This window comes from Ovis canadensis, chromosome 8 (genome assembly GCF_042477335.2).
Source record: "Ovis canadensis isolate MfBH-ARS-UI-01 breed Bighorn chromosome 8, ARS-UI_OviCan_v2, whole genome shotgun sequence".
In the NCBI taxonomy this organism is placed as follows: Eukaryota; Metazoa; Chordata; class Mammalia; order Artiodactyla; family Bovidae; genus Ovis; species Ovis canadensis.
The window spans coordinates 94706442-94732808 of NC_091252.1; the positions used below are offsets into that span (position 1 = coordinate 94706442).

Below are 26367 nucleotides of genomic sequence, written 5' to 3' on the forward strand. Positions count from 1 at the left end.
AGGGCAATGCTCTGACTGCTGGCCTCATTTCAGCCTTAGTCACCTGCAGCTTTAGAGCACATAAAAGCATTAATACAGAGCCTCTGATGATTTGAGAAAAATATTTGAATATTTAAAATCTGATGTTACAAGCTATATTGAGAGTAACAGATCTAAACCTGTCAGATAATTATTCATTTCAGCTTTAAAAACTATGGACACATAGATAAGCCATGACCAGCAAGAGGAAGTAGGTAAGGTTTCTTTTTTTAGAATGCTGCCCCCGCCAAGTGCTTTTCCACATTTTGATCTTGGTCTAAACACTGTTTTTTTCTTTCCCCTCACATTTCACTGCTCTTCCCCTTAACCATCCCTTCCCTCTTCTCTGCATTTCTTTGACATCCCAGAGGACTGTACAGTCACAGAGGCGTTAGTTTTCCTATATACAGAGACCTACTCTGAGTGACATCATGAAAAAAAAAGCACCTTGTGTTAACCATATTTCACAACAAAGGCGCCTCAGCACTCTCCCCTGAGGGGAAATTTTTTAAACGTGCTGAAATAGGAAACCAGTGATGTAGCAAATACATGGGGAATGGAAATAACGAGGCCCTTTGCCTTTCCACGTAATGATGAATTTCCAGCCAAGTGGGGCCGGATGGCGGCTTCTCACAGTGAAAGTGCTGGCTGCCTGCGCTTTTTGAGACCTGAGCCGCTGCCCTAGACCCTGAGCTGGGGACTTATATAGTATATTGAGGGCCCCCGCTGGACTCAGAGTCAGCTCCCGGCCTGAGCAAGCTTGTGAGCATGCTTCAAGTCAGTCAGTTCAGTTGTGTCCGACTCTGCGACCCCATGGACTGCAGCATGCCAGGCCTCCCTGTCCATCACCAACTCCCAGAGCTTGCCCAAACTCATGTCCATCGAGTCAGTGATGCCATCCAACCATCTCATCCTCTGTCGTCCCCTTCTCCTCCCGCCTTTAATCCTTCCCAGCATCAGGGTCTTTTCCAACGAGTCAGTTCTTTGCATCAGGTGGCCAAAGTATTGGAGTTTCAGCTTCAGCATCAGTCCTTCCAATGAATATTCAGGACTGATTTCCTTTAGGATTGACTGCTTTGATCTCCTTGCAGTCTAAGGGACACTCAAAAGTCTGCTCCAGCATCACTTTGCTTCAAGTAAGGGAAGAAAGAAGTTTCTCATGGACGCAGAGTGAGTATGCTCAAAGGGACACTCACTGGAAGGGCCAGGTACCCGTACTCTAGTCCAACTCTCTGACCTGAACTCCATCTCTCTCTAGATCTGACATAAGGAATGGAGAACGATGAAGCATTTAGGGGTTCTCCGAGTGACTGGCGGTTTTTCAAAAGGAACAAAGTTCTTTTAAACTGATTTCAGCAGTAGAAAGCCTGAGCTTGAGGTCATGAGTGGCAGGGGGCTGGGGTTTAGAGGCAGCCGAGATGTGGGCCTTCTACTCCCCAGGGCCCTGGGGTGGCCTGCTTTAGGAGCCGCCCTGAGTAAACACACAGACACACCTCTCTCTCTCTAGGCACTCTGTTTCAGGGTGTTTTCCCCTGAAGTCTGGGCGTAAGGCTTGTCCTGCATAACTCAATAGTTTCTCCTGGTTTCCTTGTCTCAGACCTGAATTCCCCTGACTCTCTGAACCCCTCCATCCTCCACATAACTCTCTGGGGATTTTTTTAAGTGTATGAGCTTGATCTAGTCCCAGACTTAAAATCCCACAGAGCTGCCACTGCCTTTGAGAGTCTCAGGGCTTTGTGGTCTGAGCCTCTTTTCCTCCTGTGATGTTATCATTGTGTGAAAGTGTGAAAGTCGCTCAGTCATGTCCCACTCTTTGCAACCCCTTTGGAACTCTCCCGGCCATAATAATGGAGAGGGTAGCCTTTCCCTTCTCCAGGGGATCTTCCCAACCCAGGGATCAAACCCAGGTCTCCCACATTGCAGGCAGATTCTTTACCAGCTGAGCGGCCAGGGAAGTCCTTGTGTTATCATTAAATATCACTGTGTTATCATTAGTTCTCTAATATTTTCTCTAAAATTCATACATGGCTTTCAGAAGGTTTAGAATTTAGACTACTCTTTACCTACATGGCCTTGCTTTAATTCTCATCTATCTTATGAGTCAAGCAAGAATCCGTGAGCCCTATTTACAGATGGGCAACCCAAGGCTCAGAGCTGTGAGGAACAGAAGGTAAATGTTGAAAGAGGAGGAGATAAAGCCAGGTCTCCAGACTCTAAATAACGTACAGGAGGATTTTCTAAACAGGAGTCCAAGGGTGGCTTCGTGGGGGCTGGGGACATCAATTAAGAAAATCAGACTCTCAAAGGACTTTATGTCTCCTAACTAGGATTCACCATTCCATAGGAATTTCATGAGTGTATAAATGACACACTACTACTGGTCCTTTAGGACATGTCACTGCGTACCTGCAGTGGCCCCTTCCGGCCTGGCCAATTCCCTCTTGTCTATCAGAATCCATTCCCCATCCAACTGAAACCAGCTCTGGCTCTTCGGCACAAGGGGGTGCCTCCTTGGAGTCTGCCAGCACCTTGCTCTGTCTCTAACACCTGTCTTGCTCTCCTGCGGTTACTTGTTCACCTGTCACTATGTCGGGAACTTTGTTTTATCCATCGCGGCCTCCCTAGTGTCCAGCTCTGTGTCAGGTACACAGACGGTGCTCAGTAAATCTGTCGTTTGATTGACAGCCTGGAAGCTAGGCTATTAAGATTAGACACCAAAACCAGTTCCGAGCTAAATCAGGTCAGAAGATGTGGTTAGCCTGATTCACACAGGACTTGGTAAATGTCATATGAACATTGTCACTTGCATTTGAATGGTGCGGTCACCCTGATAAATAGGGCGGATATTTCAGCCACTTACGGATCTCCTACTGTATGCAAAGCGCTCTACTGTGTTCCCTGCTGAGAGGATGGGTAAATTCTGTTTGATTTGGCCACGCTCTTATCAAATTTGGAGAAGGCAATGGCAACCCACTCCAGTACTCTTGCCTGGAAAATCCCATGGACAGAGGAGCCTGGTAGGCTGCAGTCCATGGGGTCGCTAGGAGTCGTATACACGACTGAGCGACTTCACTTTCACTTTTCACTTTCATGCATCGGAGAAGGAAATGGCAACCCACTCCAGTACTCTTGCCTGGAGAATCCCAGGGACGGGGAAGCCTGGCGGGCTGCCGTCTATGGGTCGCACAGAGTCGGACACGACTGAAGCGACTTAGCAGCATATCAAGTCTGAGGTCTGAAGGTGGTTCCACAGCCAGACCATCCAGCGTGCTCGTGCTTAGATACTCTTAGAGGTACCTGCACCTCCTAAACCTAAACATCTGGTCCCAGGGGTCAACTGGCAAGATAGCCTGGAAGCCATAATAGTTACAATTAATTGCTATTGTTATCTGTGTTGAGGTTTGAGCAAACAGTATAGCTATAGGAGTGGCCTTCCCTGGTGGCTCAGATGGTAAAGAATCTGCCTGCAGTGCAGGAGACCAGGTTTGATCCCTGAGTCAGGAAGATCCCCTGGAGAAGGGAATGGCTGCCCACTCCAGCATTCTTGCCTGGAGAATCCCGGGGACAAGGGAACCTGGCAGGCTATAGTTCAAGGGGTCGCAAAGAGTCAGACGTGACTGGGCAACTAACACTTTCAGGTGCTGCCCTCTGTGATCACTAAACAACCCAACTCATTAGTCAAATCACACTGCTTCCAGTGACTTACCAAAGAAACGTGGTTATCTTGCCCTGCGACCAGATGTTTAGCTTTAAGAGACACAGGTACCTCTAAGTGTATCTAAGCAGAAGCACGCTGGGTGGTCTGGCTATGGGACCACCTCCATACCTCAAGCTTGATATGAGCTTGGCTGAGTCAAACAGAATTTATCCATCCTCTCAGCAGGAAAAGCAGTAGAGTGCCTTGCGTGTCATAGATGATCCTAAGGGGAGGAAAGAAACTGCTCTCTTTCCTGAAAGCAGCATGCGAAAGCGCTGGGTGAAACAGGTGCTGATGTGGCGGGAAAGGTACGTAACCTGTCTGCATTAGTGAAGTCAGACTCGCTTTACTTTCACTTATCCTCTGGAATACGCTTAACCATGCGAGAGTTTTACTCAGCACCCACCATCATTGTCTCTTCTCTTAACCAGATTTTCAGTCCTGATTTTTCTCATCCTTCCCTGTGTGGATATTACCTTATGAGAGACCATTACAGTCCCTATGTTCTTTGAAATCTTCATGCCAAGTTTTAACCACTAAAGATGATGATTAAAACCATAGTATATGGATTCAAATATTTTGTACCCAGCTAGCAGATTTTAACCATCTCCAGCCACAGTCTCAAAGGGCCTCTGCTGACCTCCCTCCACCCTGTGAGGTTTGGGCATCTTCTCCCAAGTGGAGGGCTGAGGAGTGGCCTTCCCAGGCAACGCATGCTGTGTGGGATGCTGTGGTCTGCCTCCCCCGGCCCCCAGGCACCCTTGCCCTCCTGCAGGCCAAGTGCATCACCTAGATTTCAGTCCACTCTCCCCCATGTTTGGAGAGCCTGGGAAAGCCATCTTCATGTGCCTGATGGAGACAATGAGTTCCCATAACTTTACCAGAGAATCTGCCATCACCTGTGGTGTCTTTGTGGAAAAGACTCTGATGATGGGAAACACTGAAGGCAGAAAGAGAAGAGGGTGACAGAGGATGAGGTGGTTGGACGGCATCACCGATTCAATGGACGTGAACTTGGGCAAACTCTGGGAGATGGTGAGGGACAAAGAAGCCTGGCATGCTGCAGTCCATGGGGTCGGGAAGAGCTGGACATGACTTGGCGACTGAACAATGACTACGTGGTATCTCATCAGTGAGCCCACATGTTTGTGACTCAGGGTTGCTGACCCAGCTCGGCGACCCTCAGGCAAGCCCCCTAAGTGTTCTGCTCTGCTCCCAGACCCTTCTGGGCAGCCTCCCCTCCCCTCCTGGGATTCTGATCACGCCGGACACACCCGGCTCTGTTGCCAGGGCAACCTTCTGAGATCAGCACTTCCTCCAGGTGATGCTGAGTGGATAGAGGCGAGGCTGTGTCTGCCGTGTTCCCTCAGGCCTCTCCTGCCCTCTGATCCCTGGCCCCCAGCCATCCTTTCACAAAAGTCATGATATCAAACCTAACGACTCAAAGGTTCCCATTAGGATGGCAGCTGTATGACCTTCATTCTTAAAGGTGATAGTGAAGGATTTTAGAAACAGATGGAAAATTTTATCTTCCATCAAGTGCTATGGGTTCTGCCCAAAAGCTTCCAGGAGATGTGTGAAAGCAGTAATTACCTGTCTGCAAGAACTAAGCTTTCACATTCAGGGAGGCTTTGAGGAAGGGAGGGAGCACTCTACAGGGGTCCCGGGGGCTCTCAAGTGCAGCCTGTTCCCCAGCACGAGTTGGGAACCTTCTCCATGTGTTTCTGTAGGTGTGGGTTGTGTCCATGGCATCCTGGAATGGGGGCTCTGTGCCCAAGCGTGGGGTCTGGGGATAAAGGAGGGGCCTCTGTGGAATCACAGGGTGGCTTCCTTTCTCCGAGAGTGCTCTGGCCTTGCCACGTGCCGTCCACTGCCTGGGGCGGGCTCTGTTTGGTCATCTTCCCAGGGTCCTGCCATGCTGCTTCAGGTCCCTGTAAAGTCACTCTGTGCAGAGAGTTTTAGGGAAGCCCTGAGACTCTGGCGTCACTCAGATCTGAACCGGGCTCCCAGCCTTTGTCATCCTGTGACGAGTTACTCAACCTCCTCCACTTTTGTTGGGATAAAAATTGGATCCATTCCCAAGGTGAACTGGAGGGTAAATGGTGCAAAGCGGTGATGGGGAGCAGCATCGTATGGGAAACCCCTCAGAACAGGAGTTCTTCCTTGCTGCTGTTCTGCCCCGGTTACCTCCTGGGGTGAGTGAGATCCCGGGAGGGACATGGGCACTCATCCAACTTGGACCAGTTCAGCAAAGCAAAGATTGAATTTAAACATCAGTCTCAGCTCCACCTTTCACTTGGTGAGCTGTTTCTTTCCTGCACTTTGGTCTTTCTTGGAGGGTACCCCAGGGGTGAGCCAGTGAGCAGCCCAACGACACTCTGCCCCTGTGGTGCCTGGTGCCTGGGGGTAAACTGAGGCCTTTGCTTGGTCCACCTTCATGTGGACCAGCATGACCCGTTCTGTTGTGGGAGGGATGGTGCCCTGGAGACAGAGACCCCCTAGTGACGGGCCATGACATAAGAGAACCAGGCGGCACCTCTGCTCAGAGAGGCTCCCCACCTGACTGCTCTGCTTCCCTGCGGGGTGTGGGGAGGTCTTCACTTACCTGGTGGGTAGCCATGTCTTGCTGAACATCTTGCCCAGTCCGGTTGCTGGCACTGAGGGGCAGCGCTGGGTCAGGCTTCCAAGCTGCAGAAACAAAGCAGAGTGGGGTTGTCTTTTAATTTTTTTCAATTATATTTTTCACTTGTATTCATTTTAATTTCCACATGCTGTTGCATGGTGGAGATTACACCAACATAATGCTTAACCCTAACCCTTGGAAGGAAAGCTATAACAAACCTAGACAGCATATTAAAACGCAGAGACTTCACTTTGCTGACAAAGCTCCATATAGTCATATGGTTTTTTCAGTAGTCATGGGATGTGAGAGTTGGACCATAAAGAAGGCTGAGTGCTGAAGAATTGATACTTTCAAATTGTAGTGATGGAGAAGATCCTTGAGAGTCCCTTGGACAGCAAGGAGATCAAACCAGTCAATCCTAAAGGAAATCAACCCTGAATATTCCTTAGAAGGACTGATGCTGAAGTTCCAATACTTTGGCCACCTGATGCAAAGAGCTGACTCACTTGAAAAGACCCTGATGCTGGGAAAGACTGAGGGCAGGAGGAGAAGGGGACTACAGAGGATGGGACGGTTGGATGGCATCACCAACTCAGTGGACATGAATTTGAGCAAACTCTGGGAGGACAGAGGACCCTGGTGTGCTACAGTCCATGGGGTTGCAGAGTTGGATGCAACTTAGCAACAACAACAACAACAACTCTTTCTTTACTCTTAATAGCTCTACATTAGTAGCCACATGTTCCTCTAATTTCTCAGCCACTGTGTTGCTAGACGAGTCCTTGAGATCAGTTTTGCCAAACAGCGTGTGACTGGAAGTCCTGCATTGCTCATCTGAATGACCAAATCTACATGTCACAAATCACAATATCATAATCAGAACTTCCACCTGTACAAATATACTCGAGAGAAGGGAAAACAGGCATCCACAAAGTCTTCTTGCAAAAGATGTCCATAGAAATATCTTTTATTAAAGCCAAAATGTGCAAAGAACCTAAAGAAAGGGGGCTGCCCTGGTCTGCCCCTTCGTAAGGAAAGCACCACCCTCAGGAAACACCAAGTCCTCTGGGAGCAGGGAGGTGGGGAGGCCGGACCTCCACACCCGGACCGTCGGGGGGGAGCTGGCCTGAGCACCCTCTCCTGAGGCACAGCAGGTGCAGGGGGCTTCTCACCAGTCCCCGCCAGCCCCGCCCCACCACCCACTCTGTGCAGTCAGGCGCGGTCTCCGAGTCCCTGCCTAGGCTCTGCCCACAACGCCCCCTCCAGAGGTCTTCTGCCCATTTGGTACAGTCAAGAGATTTGATTCCTGGGCCTAATTTAGCGACTCTGATGCTGAAGTTGTATACGCAGCCCCTTTGAGATGTGGCAATTCAACAACCCGTAAGCAGCACTTTGGTTTCATTTCTGCAAAATACTGATTCCCAGTGTTTTCTCAACGATACCCAGCTATGTGTGTGTGAAGGAGTCTTGCTTTGCACTTTATTGAGAAAGGCCACAGATTTCTGCCACACTGTCACCGTTGTTCAGTCCCTAAGTTGTGTCCAACTCTTTTCGACCCATGATCTGTGGTACACCAGGCTTCTCTGTTCTTCACCATCTCCATCTTAAGCTAAACCCGCTCTATTCTTCTCGTGTGGAAAACCCCATGGACAGAGGAGCCTGGCAGGGGACAGTCCAGAAGGGTTGCAAAGAGTTGGACACGCACGCATGTCCACGGAGTTGGTGATGCCATTCAACCATCTCCTGTTGACTCCTTCTGTGAATTTTCCAGTTTGTTGTGATTCACACAGTTAAAGACTTTAGCCACATTTCAGCTTTAATGAGGGGGGGCTTCTATTCCGATCTATTGTGCTTTATAGACATCTCACACCCTCTGTTGAGGGCTTCCCAGACAGCGCTAGTGGGAAAGAACCCACCTGCCAGTGCAGGAGATGTGGGTTTGATCCCTGGGTCAGGAAGGTCCCCTGGAGGAGGAAATGGCAACCCACTCGAGTGTTCTTCCCTGGAGAATCCCATGGACAGAGGAGCCTGGCAGGCTATAGCCCATGGGGTCGCAAAGAGTCGGACATGACTGAAGTGACGATAGGCACACACACACACACACACACACTTTGTCTCCTCCCACTCTGTAGGCGCTGAAGGATCTCTGGCAGGGAAGGATCTCTGCCCATTCCCAGACTGCAGCTGGCTAGTGCAGGAGCAGAGGGGACTGCATGTCTTCCTGGTGCCCAGTGACCAGGCCTTCCTGGTCTAGGCTCAGCATTTAGTGATGTGGTTCTTTCTAGGCACGTCATGAGATCTCACTGCAGGTAGAAATCCTACTATTGGACCCACTCTGATAATCACGTGCAAAACTCATTCCAAGGTCAGACAGAAAAGTTCATGGTCATCCACCACGCTGACCCTGCAGGGTAGAGAGATGGGGGTAGGGGATGGCTTTCTGGCTTTGGGTGAACTTACAGGGACGATGAGGAGTTTGGATGTGTATGAACGAAGGGAGGCAGATGGCAAAATCGAGGCGAATGGTCCCCAGGAAGATATGCTGGTGGGCTGGGCCATCTCTCCCTGGAGTACCACGCGGCAGGTATGTGAAGAACCTTCTGACTGAACTGGAACAAGGACAAAGGAAGTGGCTTCTAACCTGCCTGGTGTTTGGAGTGAAGAGGGGGCTCTCTTCTCTGAAGTACCTGTTCTGTGTCCCAAATCTGCCTAAAAGCCACCCCTGTAGAGTCATTCCCGTCCAAAAAGTTTTCTGCCCCCCTGGTAAAAGACAACATTACAAGACACTCGTACTCATTTAAACCTCCAGGCTGTGATTTGTTCTTTTCCTAAAAGCAGGTTTTCCTAAGAGGGGAAGTAGGGTGAATCTGAAGATGCTGGAAACCTGCTCTGCAAACCAAGAAGGTCCGACCTCACATCTCTGTCTGCTCTGTCCAGCTCTGGGGGTCACGCAAGGGCTGTTTGGAAGATTCCTCAAAATCTTGTCATTGTTTTCATGGTGCCCTTTCCAGAAAGGCAAAGTAATTGCAGAGGGAAACCCAGCCTCATTAGGGAAGCTGTGAGCATGAGAAACACACTCACGCTTGGCCTGGTGGGACCTACGGAGGCCGGTGGGAAGCTCTTGGACCATCCCGGGCACTCCCTGGGCCGGGTACTGTCTGGGCCAGGCACATTCCACACCGGCCTCTCTCCATGCCACTGCGGGGCCAGCCACTGCCCTCGGTGGGCGGGTCGCCGTCTGAGTCCTCAGCCAGAGGGAGGTCACGTTCTTTGTTTCCCTTGCACCGCTGTCCTGAAGCGTGGGCTGAGCTCCCTGGCTCCAGACATGGTGGTTCTGTGGCTTCCAGCAGGTTCTGCAGGAGTAGGGGTTGGCGCTGCACACCGGCCCGGGGGCTGGCTGGGCCCTGGGAGCCTATGTGGAGGTGGCCTCACACCAGTTTTCCATCTCAGCCTCTCTCCACCTGGCTTCATGACAGTTGATCCTGCTGGGATCCCCTGAGGCAGCAGAGGGCCCCAAATACCCTGTAACTCGGGCCCTGAGTTGGCACGGAGAAGGAAGTGAAGACCAGGAGAGAGGGATGTCTGAACTCAGGAGGTCTGGGCTGGAGTGCTGCCACCTGCCCTGTGAGCCAAGCCACGCTGCTGAGCCTTCTGTATGGAGCCTCAGTCTCCTGATCTGTAAAATGGGCACGCCCTGGGTTCTCTCCTGCTTTTCCTTACTCCTCCATCAGGAATAAGATATTCGTTTGTCAGTTTTCTAAGCCTGATTTCTTGTGAAATGAAATGCTTTATTTTCTTATGAAAGGAAAAGAAAATATGAGACAGCAGGTAGGAGATTTGGGAGGTGGAGGTAGGCGTAAAGGGTTACTAATTCCCTCAACACATTTCTACAACTTTGCTGTTTATGTTTTAAAATTTTATTTACTGACTTGTTTTTTGCTGTGCCACCACACAGCTTGTGGGACCTTGGTTCCCTAAACAGGGACTGAATCTGGGCCATGGCAGTGAAAGCCTGGAATCCTAAGCACTAGGCCACTAGGGAACGGTCCCTACTCCACGCTTCGGAGTGTTCTTGTCTCAGAACAGTATCAAATAAAGTCTGTTATTTGAGCCCTTCATCAGATCCTCTGAGAAGCTGATGACCTGAGTGCCTGGAACCTGGTTTAACTGTGTCCCCATCAGATAGCATGTCCCCAAGATGGAGACAGTGTCCTCTTACTCCGATTCCTTCCCCCAGAGTCTTGCAGCCCAGGGCCAGGTGTATATAAGTGCAAGACAACGTTGTTGTGTGACCCCGGTGGGCTGGGCACATCTGCTCCCCTCCCCGTCTTCCTAGCACAAGGCTGACAGCAATGTGGAGGCCAGCAATCTAACATCTAGTGAGCTTACTCACCAAACGCTAAATGCATAAAGCCAACCACAAGTGAACAAAGCATCAGTGCATACTGACAGTGCGGGAGAGGGAGAAGGCGATGGCACCCCACTCCAGTACCCTTGCCTGGAAAACGCCATGGACGGAGGGGCCTGTAGCTGCAGTCCATGGGGCCGCAAAGAGTCGGACACGACTGAGCGACTTCACTTCCACTTTCATGCATTGGAGAAGGAAATGGCTACCCACTCCAACCCATTCCAGTGTTCTTGCCTGGAGAATCCCAGGGACGGGGGATCCTGGTGGGCTGCCGTCTATGGGGTCGCACAGAGTTGGACATGACTGAAGCGACTTAGCAGCAGCAGCAGCAGCAGTGTGGAATTGAGCAGGTAATGTACCATACCTACATAAGACATAACTGTAGTGGCTTTCGTGTGTCATATTTTGACTACAGAGTTGGAGGAAATGGTGTTTTTTTCTCTGTTTATGGTGCAGATTAAGGAGCCATCCTTTTGTTCTCACACCTGCAAGACACCTGGCCCTTCTCCAGTTGTTCCAGCTGTCGAGCTCCATGCAAGATCCTGCACTGACTACTGGCAGGGCACATACGAGGCATGTCCTGTCCTCAGGTAGCTCTGTGGACAGGGACGCTTCTGACAGGCAGCACTGGGGATAGTATCTGACTGCGTGGAAATGCCAATGGCAGATGCTCAGCAGAGGAGGAGTTTGTAGAATTACAGCTGTCAGAGCAGGCCTCCTGGAGGAGGTGGCTTATGAGCTGGACCTAAAAATACCAGCAGGATTGGGGCAGGTCAGGCAGAAGAATTGATGCTTTCCAACTGTGGTGCTGGAGAAGACTCTTGAGAGTCCCCTGGATTGCAAGGAGATCAAACCAGTCCATCCTAATGGAAATCAACCCTGAATATTCATCGGAAAGACTGATGCTGAAGCTCCAATACTCTGGCCATGTGGTGCAGACAGCCAACTCATTGGAAAAGACCCTGATGCTGGGAAAGACTGAAGGTCAGAGGAGAAGGGGGTTAGCAGAGGATGAGATGGTTGGATGGCACCGCCAACTCGAAGGACGTGAACCTGGGCAAACTCCGGCAGGAGAAACTGAAGGACAGGGAAGCTTGGCGTGCTGCAGTCCATGGGGTCGCAAAGAGTCGGACAGGACTTAGCTGCTGAACGATAAAAATGGGCACGTGGGACTTGGGAGTGGGCAGGGATGCTCAGGCCCAGGGAACAGACGAACAGTCTGGAGGAGGAAACGGGGGAACTAGAGGACAGGAAAGAGATTTCACATGGCCCGTTGTATCCCACGTTCAGGAGGTGACCATACGAACGAGGCTGGATGGATCCACTTTAGCTAATGCTGGAAGAAATCATGATCTGAAAACCAGTATATGTGTCCCCAGCTTCAGACCAAGCTTCTTCCTCGCGAGTCCCTGGGCTCACACCTCAGCACCACTGCCCTTTCTAAACAGGTGGTGGGTGGAGATGGAGGCGCAGTGGGACTTGCCAAACGCCCTTGTGGTGACCTTTAAAACCCGACGTTTTCTTGATATTTCTAAACACGCCTCTACCCGCCACCCCCAGACGGAATTCTCTATTGCGGGGCTCCAGCTGGACGCTAAATGATTACAGCTCTGGAGGCTGGGCGCCTCCTTCTGGTCAGAGTTGGTAACTGCGGCACCTAAAGGGCCATTTTCCAGACTTCTCTAGGCAGAGTCCGGTGGAAATTACCCTTGGGGTGAGTAACAGTTAATAGTTACTGAAGACTTCTTGCAAGTCAGGCACCTTCCCAGGGGATTGTGTAGACAGTCCCATTTGTTTTCCTCCTAGCAACTCTCAGAGGTTGGTAGTTATTATTCCCATCTTTACCAAAAGGACATCGAAACACCGAGAATTCAGAATGTGCCCAAGTTTACATAACCAGCAATCAACCAAGGTATGCCTGCTGACATGAGCTGACTTTTAACAACAGAATGCAGGACTTACAGTTCTTATTTTTACAGATTTGTAGCATAGTGATACTTGTTATTTAAGGACATACTATGAAAACCCCATTGTTTTGAAGGGTACAAATTGTTCAACTTAAAAAACTTTAATCTACTATCTGCAAGGCCCCAGCAATGCTACATCATGAAGGACAGTGTTACAATAACAAACTCACAGTGTGGTAACAAAGACATGTATTCAAAATAATCACAACACAGAGAGAATGTTCTAGAAGAATGCTGTGACTGCTATGGGAACACAAGGAGGAAACATGATTTCTGGCATGGAGCTGGGGCTGGTGGGAGCAGATCTGATAGAACCTGCTGGAAGGGTGACCTTTGATCTGGCCTGGTGTTGGGGTGGATGATGCAGATGGTGGCAGGCGTGGGTGGGGAGAGGCATGTGTTGGTAGGGGGAGAAGTTCTAGCAAAGGCAGTGGGGCAGGAAATCGGAGGGTGTCCAGGAGTCAGTGGGTGAGTGAGAACGTAGGTAAGAATGGAAAGTAAGGATGGCCAGATCGCTAAGGGGTCAACGATTCCAATTATATTATTACACATGGAAAGTTCTGGATCAGGAGACTGATGGAAGCAAGAAATATGTTAGTGCAACAAAATCGTGAGCAAGACCAGTTTTAGGGAAAGGCAGAAGGTACCTCAACTGCACTAATACTTGCAAAGATCCTCAAAGGGCGCTATAAACAAACCATCCCCTGCTGCGCTGGCCCTCACACCCTTAGCCCTCTTCAGTTCTTGCGGCTGGACTAACGGTAAAATTGATACAGGACAGTTTAACAGGAGAAAATAAAAACCCATTTAAATTCACAGGCATGGAGGTCCCACAGAAATGAGAGCAGGTTTAGTTTTTATACTTTCTAGACCAAGAAGCAATGCATTTGTGAGGAGTTGGCAGGACAAAGAAACACAGGGTTGGCTCTCTGCCTTGCACTGTCCATTTCTTAAGTAACTTTAATTCAAAATAACCGATATGTCATTGAGGCACATTCTGGGGCTGCCTGCCCTGATTCCCAGCACCAGCATGCAGGTTGGTTCATGTGAATGGCCACCCTGCCTGACATGGACTGTGGGGATAATAGCTCAGGAACCTCGAAATGCACTGTTTATAAACACTTTTATGTATAGATCCTGGTTTGTCTACACAACTGAGAGGCAAATGTGTTTTCAAAGACATTTAACTTACAAAACAACATTAACAGTAAAGACAGAACAAAACAACTGCCTGAAATTCAGAGGGGTCACGTGCTCGGCCTGAGGTCCTGCGGCTGCAAGCGGTGGGATGGCTGTGGGCAGTCACCGACATACTATGAGTTAACAGGTTCTTCTAAATTTCCCATTTTAAATATTACATTCTGTCATCCTATGATCCAGCAATTCTGCTCCTACGTATCTACCCAAGGGAAACGAAAATCTATGTCCCCACAAAAACTTGTACGTGAATGTACATAGCAGCATTATTCCTAATCACCAAATAAAAAAAAAAAGGGAACAACCTAATGTCCATCAGCTGATGAGTGGATAAACAAAATGTGGTCTATTCCTACAATGAAATAATCTTCAGCCATAAAAGGGAACAAAGTACTGATGGTAGCTACAACATGCATGGGAAACACTATGCTAAGAGAAAGAAGCCAGTCACAAAAGACCACGTATTATATGATCCCATTTATAGAAAGTGTCTGTGAAGTGAAGTCACTCAGTCGTGTCCGACTCTTTGCGATCCCGTGGACTGTAGCCTACCAGGCTCCTCCATCCATGAGATTCTCCAGGCAAGAGTACTGGAGTGGGGTGCCACTGCCTTCTCCAATAGGAAGTGTCTAGAATAGACAAATCTCTAGAGGCAGGAAGTAGATTAATGCTTGCCAGGAGGTGGGAAGAATGGGATGGGGGGTTTCCTGCTAATGTCCGGGGATTCTGATTTGGGTGATGGAAATGTTCTGGAGTTAGTGGCGATGGCTGAACAACTGAGTATGTGAATGATAACTCAATTAAAATACTTGTTTTAACATGATGTTCCAAGTTGAATTCTTTATTCTGTTTTCCACATAGCCTGTATTTCTGCTCATCAGAGAAGCTCCTCTTTAAAAAGGCAAATGCTTTACCAAAGCCTTCGGTCAGTTGTGCCTTAGAGAGATTCTTCTAACCTCCCACAGAGGTCAACACTGAGAGCACGGCTGTTTGGAAAAGGAGTCAGGGCCCAGAAAAGGAACTCTGCTGTGGGAGGTGTGGATTTGGCTGATGGGAGAGCCTCGAGGCGGGCTGGGGCCTGGGAGGCTGGGGTCAGGTCTGTGAGGTGGGACGGAGGACCCTTACTGCAGGACCCGTGGGGGTCACTCCAGAGAACACTGGTTGAGACGTTTTGAGCTGCCTCTGTTTTTCCTCTGCTAAGTCACAAAGTAATTAATAATAGAGGACTTCTTCTGTTATTTTCCATTAAAAGAGGACGAGGATTGTAGAGCAGAGCCTGTGCTTTAATGGGTTCATATCCAGCTCTCCACGGACTAGCCATGACCTTGTTACTTCACCTCCACGCCTCTCTCTCTCATTTGTAAAATGGCAATAGTGACAATTATTATTGAATTATGAAGTGATTCACATGTAAAGATAAAATGAGATAATAACTATCCCCGCAGCATTATTATGGGTATTGCATTAGTTTTTTTTTTTTTCCCCTCTACACCTGAGTCATATCTTGGGCTTCCCAGGTGGCAGTAGTGATAAAGAACCTGCCAATGCAGAAGACAGGAGACAGGAGACGCAGCTTCCATCCCTGGCTCAGGAAGATCCCCTGGAGGAGGGCACGGCAACCCACTCCAGTATTCTTGCCTGGAGAATGCCACAGAGAGAGGAGCCCAGCACGCTATAGTCCATGGGGTCAGAAAGAGTTGGACATGACTGGAGGGACTTGGCACACATACATGAGGCATCTCTTAGTTCCCTGACCAGGGAGTGAATGCATGCCCCCTGCACTGGGAGCTCAGAGTCTTAACCACGGGACCACCAGGGATCCTGGATGAACTTTTTTTAGCCAGAGTGCTTAGAACAGTGCAGGGCACTTACTGAGGGCTCGGCTGTATATGTGCTTGAGATTTCATAAAGGCTCTGGACAGCAGGCGCACCTTTTTGAAAAGCTTACTGAGGCAAAGAAGGACATTCTGTTTTCTTTCAGGTTGCTTATTCCACATGTCCCCCATGTTTGTCTGTTAGGAAGAGCCTGGAGCATGTTTGTTACAAGTTAACAAAAGGACGGTTACACTTTGAATATTATCTTAATTCTGTGCCCCACTGGAAATAAAGTTTCCAAATGGGCAAAAATTTTGTAATTTTAAATACATCTGAAGGAAATGGGTTGCCTGGGTGGAGGGTACAGAGATGTGATTTTGCTGAGCAAGGCTGCCTTTCTCACATAGCCTGTTTCTATGAAGTGACAGTTTGGGCGTGAGAACCAGGCCGACCCTTAGATTTGAGCAGATAGTTCAGAATCCATGAATATGCGCCAGCTCCCTACAGAGGAGGCGGAAGTGTGGGTGGTTTGGGCGGCTCAGCAGGACTTCAGGCCCGGATGCGTCACTACCTTTGTAGGACTGTAACTGTGTAAGGGCATGTCTTGTGCTTTCTGGGGGGCTCAGTGGTAAAGAATCCGCCTGCCAATGCAGGAGACCTGGGTTTGATCCCTGGGTTGGGAAGATCCCCTGGAGAAGGAAATGGCAATCCACTCCAGTATTCTTGCCTGGGAATTCCCATGGACAGAGGAGCCTGGTGGGCTACAGTCTGTGGGCTTGCAAAGAACCAGGCGCGTCTGAGGGACTGAACAACAAAGGGCATGTCCCACACCCACGAGGGCCTGCCGGTTGAAGTCCACCCTACCAGGAATCCCAGGGCTCTCTGTGTTTGGAGGATTGGCAAGGAGAAGGGAGCAGAGAGATTCCTGCAGGTCACTCAGCAACACCTCTTTGAAGGCACGTGGCTTTGCTATGAAATCAGTTTTAGGATCACAAGTTAAAAAGTCTTTGACAAAATACGGCTTCTTTTCTAAGACACAGCCTGAGGGCTCTTCCCTTTCCGGATTTGCAGAGTGATCCATCTGAAGCACCATAGCCTGACTCTGAGTTCCCACCAGCCATACCTGGATGTCAGACAAACCGCCCAGCAACAGTGCTCATTGGGATCTCAGGCCTTCACTCATACGGAAGTGATGTTTCAGAGGCTGTGATGTGTGCTAACAGGAAGTCAGGTCCTGGCAGGACCACCACCATGCGTCTGTAGGTGATCGTCACCGACAATATGGAATCTGGGGTCACGGGGTGAACAGCGAGCCACCAAATGTCGGAGGAGGTGAGGCAGGTGCTGGATCTGGGTGTTCCCAAGGGACTACAAACTCCGGCTCACAGGAGCCAGTTCCCAGAGTCAAGTCAACGGGGCGGCTGCAAGAAGCAGAGACAGATGGCTGATATCAGGCCCTCCTTGGTGGAATGTTGGCTGATGAAGCTGGAAATGGGATCAAGGACCAGGTGCAACCCCAGACCCAGCGTTGGGATGGTGGCCTTCACTTGTGGTGGAGCCTAACGGGTGTATCACAGCCTGATCCAAAGTGGTTGGCTACAACCAGCGGGGGCACCAGGTGGCACTGGGAGGGCAGCTCACTCTCCCTGGGAGGGCCCCAGCCCGGGGTGATGACAGAGAATCAGACCTTTTACTTGGTGGCTTCTACTTGGCTTTCCCTGTGGCCATCGTGGCCTTTGTTTTTAATAAAGGCTACACACAATGGAAAGAAACTAGGCAATAAAGAGAAAAGCCAGAGTTTATCATTACAGAGAAACAGCAGAAGGGGCAAGGCTCTCCCCTCCACCCCACGCCAGCCCCCAGGCAGTGGTGAACGGAGGGTGGAGGGTGAAGGCTGGGCTGGGTACACGAGCCGCTGCTGCAGGTTGGTAACCTGAATGAGCTCTTTCAAATCAAATAGGCTTCCACGTGTCCCCGGTGTCCCTCTATCTTTTCTTCCAGAATCTGATACTGTTGCAATTTTGAGGTCATTATCCTCAGCAAGGAACACCACCGTTTAGAGACGAAGAAGGAAAAGCAAAAATTTAGCTCGCTTTTGCTTCCACTCAAATGCTGGGACTACAGCGTCCAGAAGGTTCTTAAAAGAAGCCTGTCTGAACTAATGCTCCTGAAATTCTAGGCCCTAGACTACTTTTGTTCTATGATTTAAAAAGTTGAACTCTAACTAGTCTTTCTTCTCTTGCAAATGAGAAGTTTTGTTATTAACTAATAGTCAATTTTTCAACCTTTCCCCCTCAAAAGCTTTGTGCATGTACGCTGGCCCATTTCCCACATCCACTCCTCCTCACGTGACAGTGAGCCCTGTTGACTTCTTCCTCCAGAATGTCCCACAAAGCGCCTCATCCTCTGGGCTCCCACCCAGGCCCTCGTCTTTCTTGCTCCTCTTTTTGCAGGAACATCAAGACCAGGAGGTGTCCTGCCATTGCTCTCCATCCCCTCCAACTCACACTCTCTATTGTTGCCAGATTGTCACTTAAAAAAAATTTTTTTTAAAAAATGTGGACCATTTTTAAGGTCTGTATTGGATTTTTTTAATAATATCTTTTCTGTTTCCTGTTTTGGTTTTTCGGCTGAGAGAGGCAGGTAGGATCCTAGATCCCGGACCAAGGATGGAACTCACACCCCTTGCATTGGAAGGCGAAGTCCTGACCACTGGACTGCAGGGAAATCCCCCAGGTTGTCACTTAAACCGCAGATCTGAACATGTCACTTTCCTGCAGGAGAGCTGTGAGTCCCACCTGGAGCACAGGCCCTGCATCCCAACAGCACATCCTGGACACACCTTCCATCCAGGTCTGTGGCCAGATGTTCCCCTGCCTGCAAGTCCCTTCTCTGCCTGGCAAACTCCTATGCTTCCTGCAAGACCTGGCCCAGGTCTTCTTCTTCTAGAAGCCCCCTGTTTCCCCAGGGGAAGGCCTCCACTCTGTACTCCCCGGACACCTGCGACCTCACTGCACCGTCCAGAGTCTGTGCTGGGCTTCTCCCAGCCATGGGCTCCTCTGTTTGGTCAGCCCAAGGTCCTCCACGTGCCTGCATTTGATCCATGCTTGCCACCTGCACAAGTGTCTACGTGGAGGGCAGTTGTTAAGTGCAGTTACAAAGAAGAAACAATCCCTAAAGCTTCGTTTCCAAGAACACCGGCCAGCTGAGATGGAAGATTCCCGATGGGTCTACTTCAGACAGAGTCACGCTCTTGCTGTCCCAAGAGGTGACACAAATCCTTAGCCTTGTCTCTTCTGGGGTGGTTGAGTTTTTTCCTAACGACTTCTGGCCTGAATCTGGGCCAAGGTCAAGTGCTCCTGCGGCCCCTTTAAATCTGGCTGAGGTGGTCTAAATTTAAACCTCTTATCCCTTCTCCTTCCCTTTGCTCCAAGATATATCATTTCATGTGAACACGACAGAATCATCTTTAAGAAAGAAATCCACTCCTTAAATAAACAGAAGTTTCATTTCACTTAACAAGTGTTAAATTGATCTAGCATCAACAAGCAACTGTTCATTTCAATTTAACATCATTTGTAAATGAATTAACAAATCACAATCATTTAACATCATGCCTACCGCCTGGGCTGGTGCTCTGTACGCAGAATTACGACTGTTCTTGACTGTAAGCTCAATTCAGAGATTTATGTTCCTGAAAATGTGAAGACTTGCTTTTTCTCTTCTATGCTAAATGTTTCTTTTAAAGTGAATTTAAAAAATCACTTTGAGAACCCTTTATCACAGTATCTAGTGCGACCTACCCCCAGTACTTAGAGGAAGAGCTAAAAACAATAAACAGCAAAGGGCAGAAGACACCAACAACGTAGGGAGGAAAGGTGTAGATTCGGGGGTTAGGATATACAATGCTCACTGTAGAAAAACAGAAAATATGGGTAATACATAAACAGTGAAAATGCACAATCGACAAAAATTCTTACATGTAAACTAACCATGGTTAACATTCCAGTAGAGATTATTTCAGATCTTCATATTAATATATTCTTTTAGATAGCTACATAAATCAATTTTGGGTCAACCAATATATACTGTTCTGAATAATGACCTTTAAGTTGGAGTCTATTTTTAGCCCCCTTTGGCGGGGGTAAGACTTGCTATATTCGACTCCCCTTAGTATCTGAGTGCCCAGTGGACCTTCAGGCTTAAGCCTCCCTACTCACCATGCTTTTTGCAGCGGGGACCCCATCACGGCTTTTCCCTGGGGGTGCTTTCGGAGCCTGGGGACCAGGCATGCTGGGGCAGCTCCAGAAGAGCCAGGAGCTGAGCTCAGAGTCTCACGACCACACTGGACCTGAGCAGCCCGGACCCACGCTGGTCTTTCCGGGCGGCGGTGCGGTCAGAAGCGCTGTTCCCAGCCGAGGGCTCAGGCGCTTCAACGCATGCGCCTGCCCTCTGTCTCAGGGACTCGCTCTATCTGCCAACTGGCTAGAAAGTTGCGAGTTCTCGCTCCTTCATTCTCTCTCTCTGTCTCTTTCACCCTGCTCTTGGTCTGACCTGCCGAATTCTAAAGAACTTCATGCCACAAGGGTCTGTTTTCAGCAAATGTGACTTGCCCAAAACGGGTCGCCCAGCATCTCTCATTGCAGAAGATTCCATCAACTGTTGGCCACTCTTACCCAAAAGAACGGTGCAGACCAGTGAATGGAAAGCAGTCCCCTGAGTGTCCAGTAGGAAGTGGCTCCAGAGCGATTGCTTTTTATAGCGCGCACAGGTGGCCGGTACAAGCCCCTCGCGTGAAGGCGGAGGGCTGGGCTCCCCGCCTCTGCAGAGAGAAACATTTTCAAAGAGAACAGAAGCGCGAACCAATGACTTGCTTACTTCTGGGAAGTTGAAAGAGTTAATTAACAATTTTTTTTTTCTTGGTGAAGATCCCCTTTTTGGCTGAATCCATTCATATTGGTAATCAACAGAGCGCACGGATTTCTAAAGAAATACTTTTCTATCAGTAACTGTGACAGTCATTCAGAAGATCCTTCAGAATTTAAGGTTTAGTGGCATCCTGAAAGATACCTGGTCCCAATTCCCAATTTTCTAAATAAAGAAACTAAGGTTCAAAATCAATAATTTCTTCAAGTTCTCCAAGCAGCCTGATTTGGTTTTGGATGCTACCATTTACCCGGATGTTGTATCATACTCTCTGCTGTTGCAAGCATCAGTGGGATTTAGTACAAACGGGGCATCTCATGCCAGTGTAGTTTGTGTGCCGCACACAAGGATGGGCATGAAGCAAGGGCAGACACCACTATGCTTATCTTTGCAGAGATTTACACCCATTATCAGAGAAAGCAATGGCACCCCACTCCAGTCCTCTTGCCTGGAAAATCCCATGGATGGAGGAGCCTGGTGGGCTACAGTCCATGGGGTCGCGAAGAGTCAGACACGACCGAGCGACTTCACTTTCACTTTTCACTTTCATGCATTGGAGAAGGAAATGGCAACCCACTCCAGTGTCCTTGCCTGGAGAATCCCAGGGATAGGGGAGCCTGGTGGGCTGCTGTCTGTGGGGTCGCACAGAGTCGGACACGACTGAAGCGACTTAGCAGCAGCAGCAGTACACTCATTATGGTAGTTTCAGAATACAGAGGATCTGTTAAATATTTAAAATAAAGCCCCTGTCTTAAGGTTGCATATTAAAAGCATCATGCCTCATCCATCTGAAAGTGAAAGTCGCTCAATCGTGTCTGACTCTTTGCGACCCCATGAACTATACAGTCCCTGGAATTCTCCAGGCCAGAATACTGGAGTGGGTAGCCTTTCCCTTCTCCAGGGGATCTCCCCAACCCAAGGATGGAACCCAGGTCTCTCGCATTGCAGGCCGATTCTTTACCAGCTGAGTCACAAGGGAAGCCCAAGAATAATGGAGTGGGTAGCCTATCCTTTCTAACTTTATTGAAATAATATGGGAGGAACAGAGCAATGTCAGTGCGGGAAAAGAGAAACTGAAGTGAACTAGGATAGGTTCTCAGTTCTGAGAGTTAAACAGCTTCTCTTCCAGCTTTTTCCGCACAGCAGTATTAATGAGATTATCAATTGAAAGGTGAGATCATCTGAAATAAATGTAGCCTCTGGCCAATTAGTCTGCGTCGGCATCTATTCTGGGATAGCATTTCCACCCCGTTCTTTGGGGCTCGTCCCCCAGGTTGGGGGGGAGCAGCTGTTCTCTGACCTGGCTGCTGCTGTGGCTGGTCGGGTCTGGCTGGGCCAAGAGTTTTTCCACACGGCTCCTGGCCACAGTCAATTCTCGCTCCAGGAATAACCACCAGACCCAAAATAGGACCAAGTTGTTTCCCAGGAAATTTGCAAATGGTCTGGGGAGAAGAAAGCACCTCGTGGGCATAGGGACTGTGAGAGGGAAAATTGGGGGTGTTTCAAGGGACCACTGACCCCCATGTATTCTGGGGAAGAGGAGGGAGCCAGTCTGCAAAGGGGAAAGCAGAGTGAGGCGGACAGAGAGGGCGGGCAGGAGGTGGGGGACCCTCACGGCAGTGGCTGGTCCCGGGGCCACGTGTTTTCTGATTTGGGGTTTTGAGAGTCTCTCCAGAATCCTCCCAGCAAACTGACATCTCTAACTCCCATAAATCATCATAGAAGTAGAGGGGTTAGGGCTGATTTATACAAAATTATCTAGTTTGTACAAAGAATTCTCTGCTGAAGGAGATGTGGAAGACAAATCAAAAAGTTTTCTTTGTGAGTTTAAACAACAACCAAAAAAAAAAAAAAAGCATAACCTACAGATGGCATTTACTCAGACAGCGGTCAATTACTTTTTACAGCCTTTTTCTAAGGGAGAAAGCGGCCACCTACACCCCAAGGAGAGAGGTCGTTGTGAGAAAGCAAGAAGACACCTTGATCTTGGACTTCGAGCCTCTGGAGTCAAGAGAAAACAAACATCTGTTGTCTGGGGGTAGTCTGTTGCGGTAGCTGAGTGGATTAACCCACCATCCAATCTGCTCTGCTTCCTGGGCCATCTTTCTGCAGGCGAGCCAGGCTGTCAGCTTTGCGGGTTCTTGAACACGCTTTGCTTATCCCTGGGCCTGATTTATGAGCTGGGTCTTTGTTATTTATATCACCCGTTCTTTGGCATGTTTTGTCATTTGGTTAGGCATGCCTTTCCCCCCTTCCCCTGACTGCTAAACAGAGATGCAGGAGGTTTGACAAGCAGCCCCTGGCCCCTTCCTCTTGGTCCCTGCTGGGTTTCCTCGGGCACCACAGCTGTTAGTCACAACTCACGTGTGTGGGGTCCTTCGGTCTATTGTCTGTCCTTAAATGTTTCTTATCCTCAGGGTGCTGTCTCCATTTTTTAGCGGTCCCTGCATGCATACTTAGTGGCCCAGTCTTGTCTGACTCTTTTGTGACCCCAAGGATAGGAGCCTGGCGGGCTACAGCCCATGGGGTTGCAAAGAGTCGGACATGACTGAGCGACTAACACACCTCACTGCCTCCATGACCCGCTGCATTTTCCAGGACAGGGACCATGCTGTATTTCTCTCTGTAGGTCCAGGCTCAGCAAGGTGCTTGGCATTTTGTAAATACACAATTTTTTGTTTCTTTTTGAAAGAATGGGTGGATGTATAGTCATAAGAGAATTGAAATTTCAAGTTTATAGAAGTAAAACCATCATTTCTGACAATTTAAACATTACCAAATTTTCCTACCCAAAGGGGAGGATTTCTCTCCTGATGCAAAACTTTGTGTGTAAACTAGATCTGCCATCACTCTTGGAGCAGGCGAGCTCTACACACTGATTCCGATTCTTCACCCTGGTCTCTCTGCCTGGCTCCTCTCACAGGGCACACACTCCTGTCAAAGTCAGAGTCATTTACAGAATCTGGGATCAGCCATCTTCCCAAGGGTCACACAGAAGAACAAGCTACTGCCTGACTCCTCGTGTGCTAAAAAGGAGATGAGGTTTTCTTCCGTGGCTGGAGAGAGGCGAGAGGGTCTGTGTGGAGAGAGGAGGCAGGCAGCAGGATTTCTGTGGGGATTCTTCTAGAGACAGAGGCTGCAGGGTGATGCTGGCGGGTCAGTGGTGCCGCTTCCTGTGACCTGCAGCCCGGGTGATGTGCCTTTTGGGGGCACAGAAGCTCAATCCCGCAAAGAATTAGGGGACCATCCCCTTCCCCACCTACCCCATGCTCAGCTCAGCAGCAGGAAGCCCAAGGCATAGGATGTGGGAGGTGGAGAGGCCATCACATACTTGTGGGCAGAACAGACTGGGGTGAGAGGCAGGGAGGTGGTCCTGAAGCCTGGGTCCCAGTGCCTTTGAGCCTCACTCTTCAGCCAAGCGAGGCCCTGGGACACTTCCTTTCCACAGAGGATATAATTTTTTTGTTTTTCAGGAAGGTCAAATAGTCTTAGAGATACATCTGATAAGGCCACATCACTTCACACCATCTTGAGCTGCCTGCATTTCAGGTATGACTGCCCGTTTCTCCTTTCCTCCTGCACCTCCTCCAAGGGTCCCGTCTCTCATAATTAACAATAGTGTCTTTCCCTTCCTTCCGACTCTTATTTCATTGATTTCCCCACCCCTCAATTTCGTCCTTGTTTCTCTCTCGTCTTGCATATTAGTTTCATTTACTCCTCTAGGTTATAAGGGGGTCTTGAGGATGGGGACCCAGTTTCACTTTCTTTGCAATACCAAAAACATCTAGCACATTCTGAGTGCATGCGGGCTCAGCTGCTCAGTCATGTCCGATTCTTGGCGACCCCATGGACTGTGGGCTGCCAGCACACAGCTTGATGTTCCAAACTGTCTGCTCCCTGAGTGAATGGCTGGAGACAGTGATTTTCTACAGAGATGGGCCCTGTGGGCAGGAAGCAGAGCGTTTCCTTCTGAGTACAGCCACCCGTGGTACTCTTTGCTGTTCAGGCGCTAAGTCCTGTCTGATTCTTTGCGACCCATGGACTGCAGCGTGCCTGGCTTCCCTGTTCTTCACCATCTCCTGGAGTTTTCTCAAACTCAGGTCATTGAGTCGATGATGCCAGTGGTGGTACTTTGTTATTTTCAAACAAGGCATCGTTTTCTCCTTCTACTGTTCACTCTGTATGTTATGGTCTTCACTTGAAGACCATAACTAATGAATTTTGCAGAAAGAATCTCTGAGAGCTATCAACCTAGCTTATGCTGGAAGTGTATTTAGAGTTCTGTGAATAACTTTTTCTTCTCACATATCTTTTTCTTGCACATAGTAGGCATCTGACGGAAGTTTGTCCAATAGATGCCAATAAATAGAAACTAATAAAAAGAGAAGACTCTTATTTGAGTAAAAGAACGAACTCGTATTATTTGAGCCCCTATCATGCTCAGTTGGGTTGAACTACCCTATCTTTGGGACCCACGGGAAGAGAAGGAGGAGCAGTTGCCAACCAGCTCTTTGCTCCCACAAGCGGAGGAGGAGGCGGCTTGCCGGCTGCCTAGTCTTTACCGGGATGGCTCTGTACTTCCCTCTGGTGGCAAGTCTGTGTACTGCAACGGATGTTTCTGAGGTCCAGGGAGGTTAGATTTGAATGGAAGGGACTTTAAAATCTTGAAGTATTTTTAGAGGTTTTTGATTCCAGTATTTCTCCAGCTAGCGTTTACGACAGATTTTGGAAAATCTCTGAATTCTCTATCAGATTAAAACTTCGTTTTGACTTCAGTGGCAATCTAAAAAGGAGCATGGTCTGTATCACATGGCTGGCCCCCTTCTAAGCACTCCCTGGCTGTAGGGTTTTCTCGTTTGTGTTTGCGCTTCTGGTCAGGCTGGTGCCAGGTATTACTGCAAGGCCAAAGGAGACCCAGTGAGACTCAGGCTCCCTGCACCCATACAGGTTTTGCACTCAGCTACTGGTAGCTCAGCGGTAAAGAATCCACCCGCCAATGCAAGAGACCCGGGTTCGATCCTTGGTTGGGGAAACATTCCCTGGAGAAGGAATGGAAACCTACTCCAATATTCTTGCCTGGGAAATCCCATGCACAGTCCGAGCCTGGCAGGCTACAGTTCACTAGGTTGTAAAAAAGTAGGACACGACCCAGCGACTAACAACAGCAACTACAGTAGCAGCAAGCGGATATAAAAGCCTTGCACTGTCAACACTGCCCTTGGTGAGAGGCAGTGTTGTTCAGAAATACAACATCTTCTCTCACGTCAGTTTTCTCATTTGAGTTCTACTGACTTGGGGTGTTGCTACAGTTTATTTTTTAAATGTTTTAAATGTGTGTTTGCAAGCCTGGTGTGCTGCAGCCCATGGGGTCCCAAGGACACAGACACAACTTAGCGACTGAACAACAACATGTGCTTTGTGTGTGTTAGTCACTCGGTCGTGTCTGACTCTTTGCGACCCCAGGGAGTGTAACCACCAGGCCCCTCCGTCCATGGGATTTCCCGGACAAGGATACTGGAGTAGGTTGCCATTCCCTTCTCCAGGGGATCCTCCTGACCTAGGGATTGAACCCAGGTCTCCTGCATTGCAGATAGATTCTTTACCATCTGAGCCATCAGGAAAGTCTTAAATGATTTACACTGTGTCTTACCATTGTGTATATTTATGTGTTATTCCAGAAAATGAAGCAATCCACTGTGGGTGGTGGTGGGGAGCA

At 49.1% G+C, this 26367-nt stretch overlaps 1 protein-coding gene across 1 annotated transcript in view; it reads right to left on the reverse strand.

The window, feature by feature from the left end:
• The window catches only part of TAGAP (T cell activation RhoGTPase activating protein), an 86512-nt gene extending 66450 nt beyond the window's left edge, over window positions 1-20062 (reverse strand). Inside the window, exons 1-2 of the mRNA XM_069598843.1 lie at window positions 19946-20062; window positions 6321-6403 (exon numbers count right to left, since the gene is read on the reverse strand). Coding sequence (XP_069454944.1) covers window positions 6321-6403; window positions 19946-20017 — 155 coding nt within the window. The 5' untranslated portion in view covers window positions 20018-20062. The remainder of the gene's footprint in view (window positions 1-6320; window positions 6404-19945) is intronic.
• Window positions 20063-26367: the final 6305 nt, after the last annotated feature.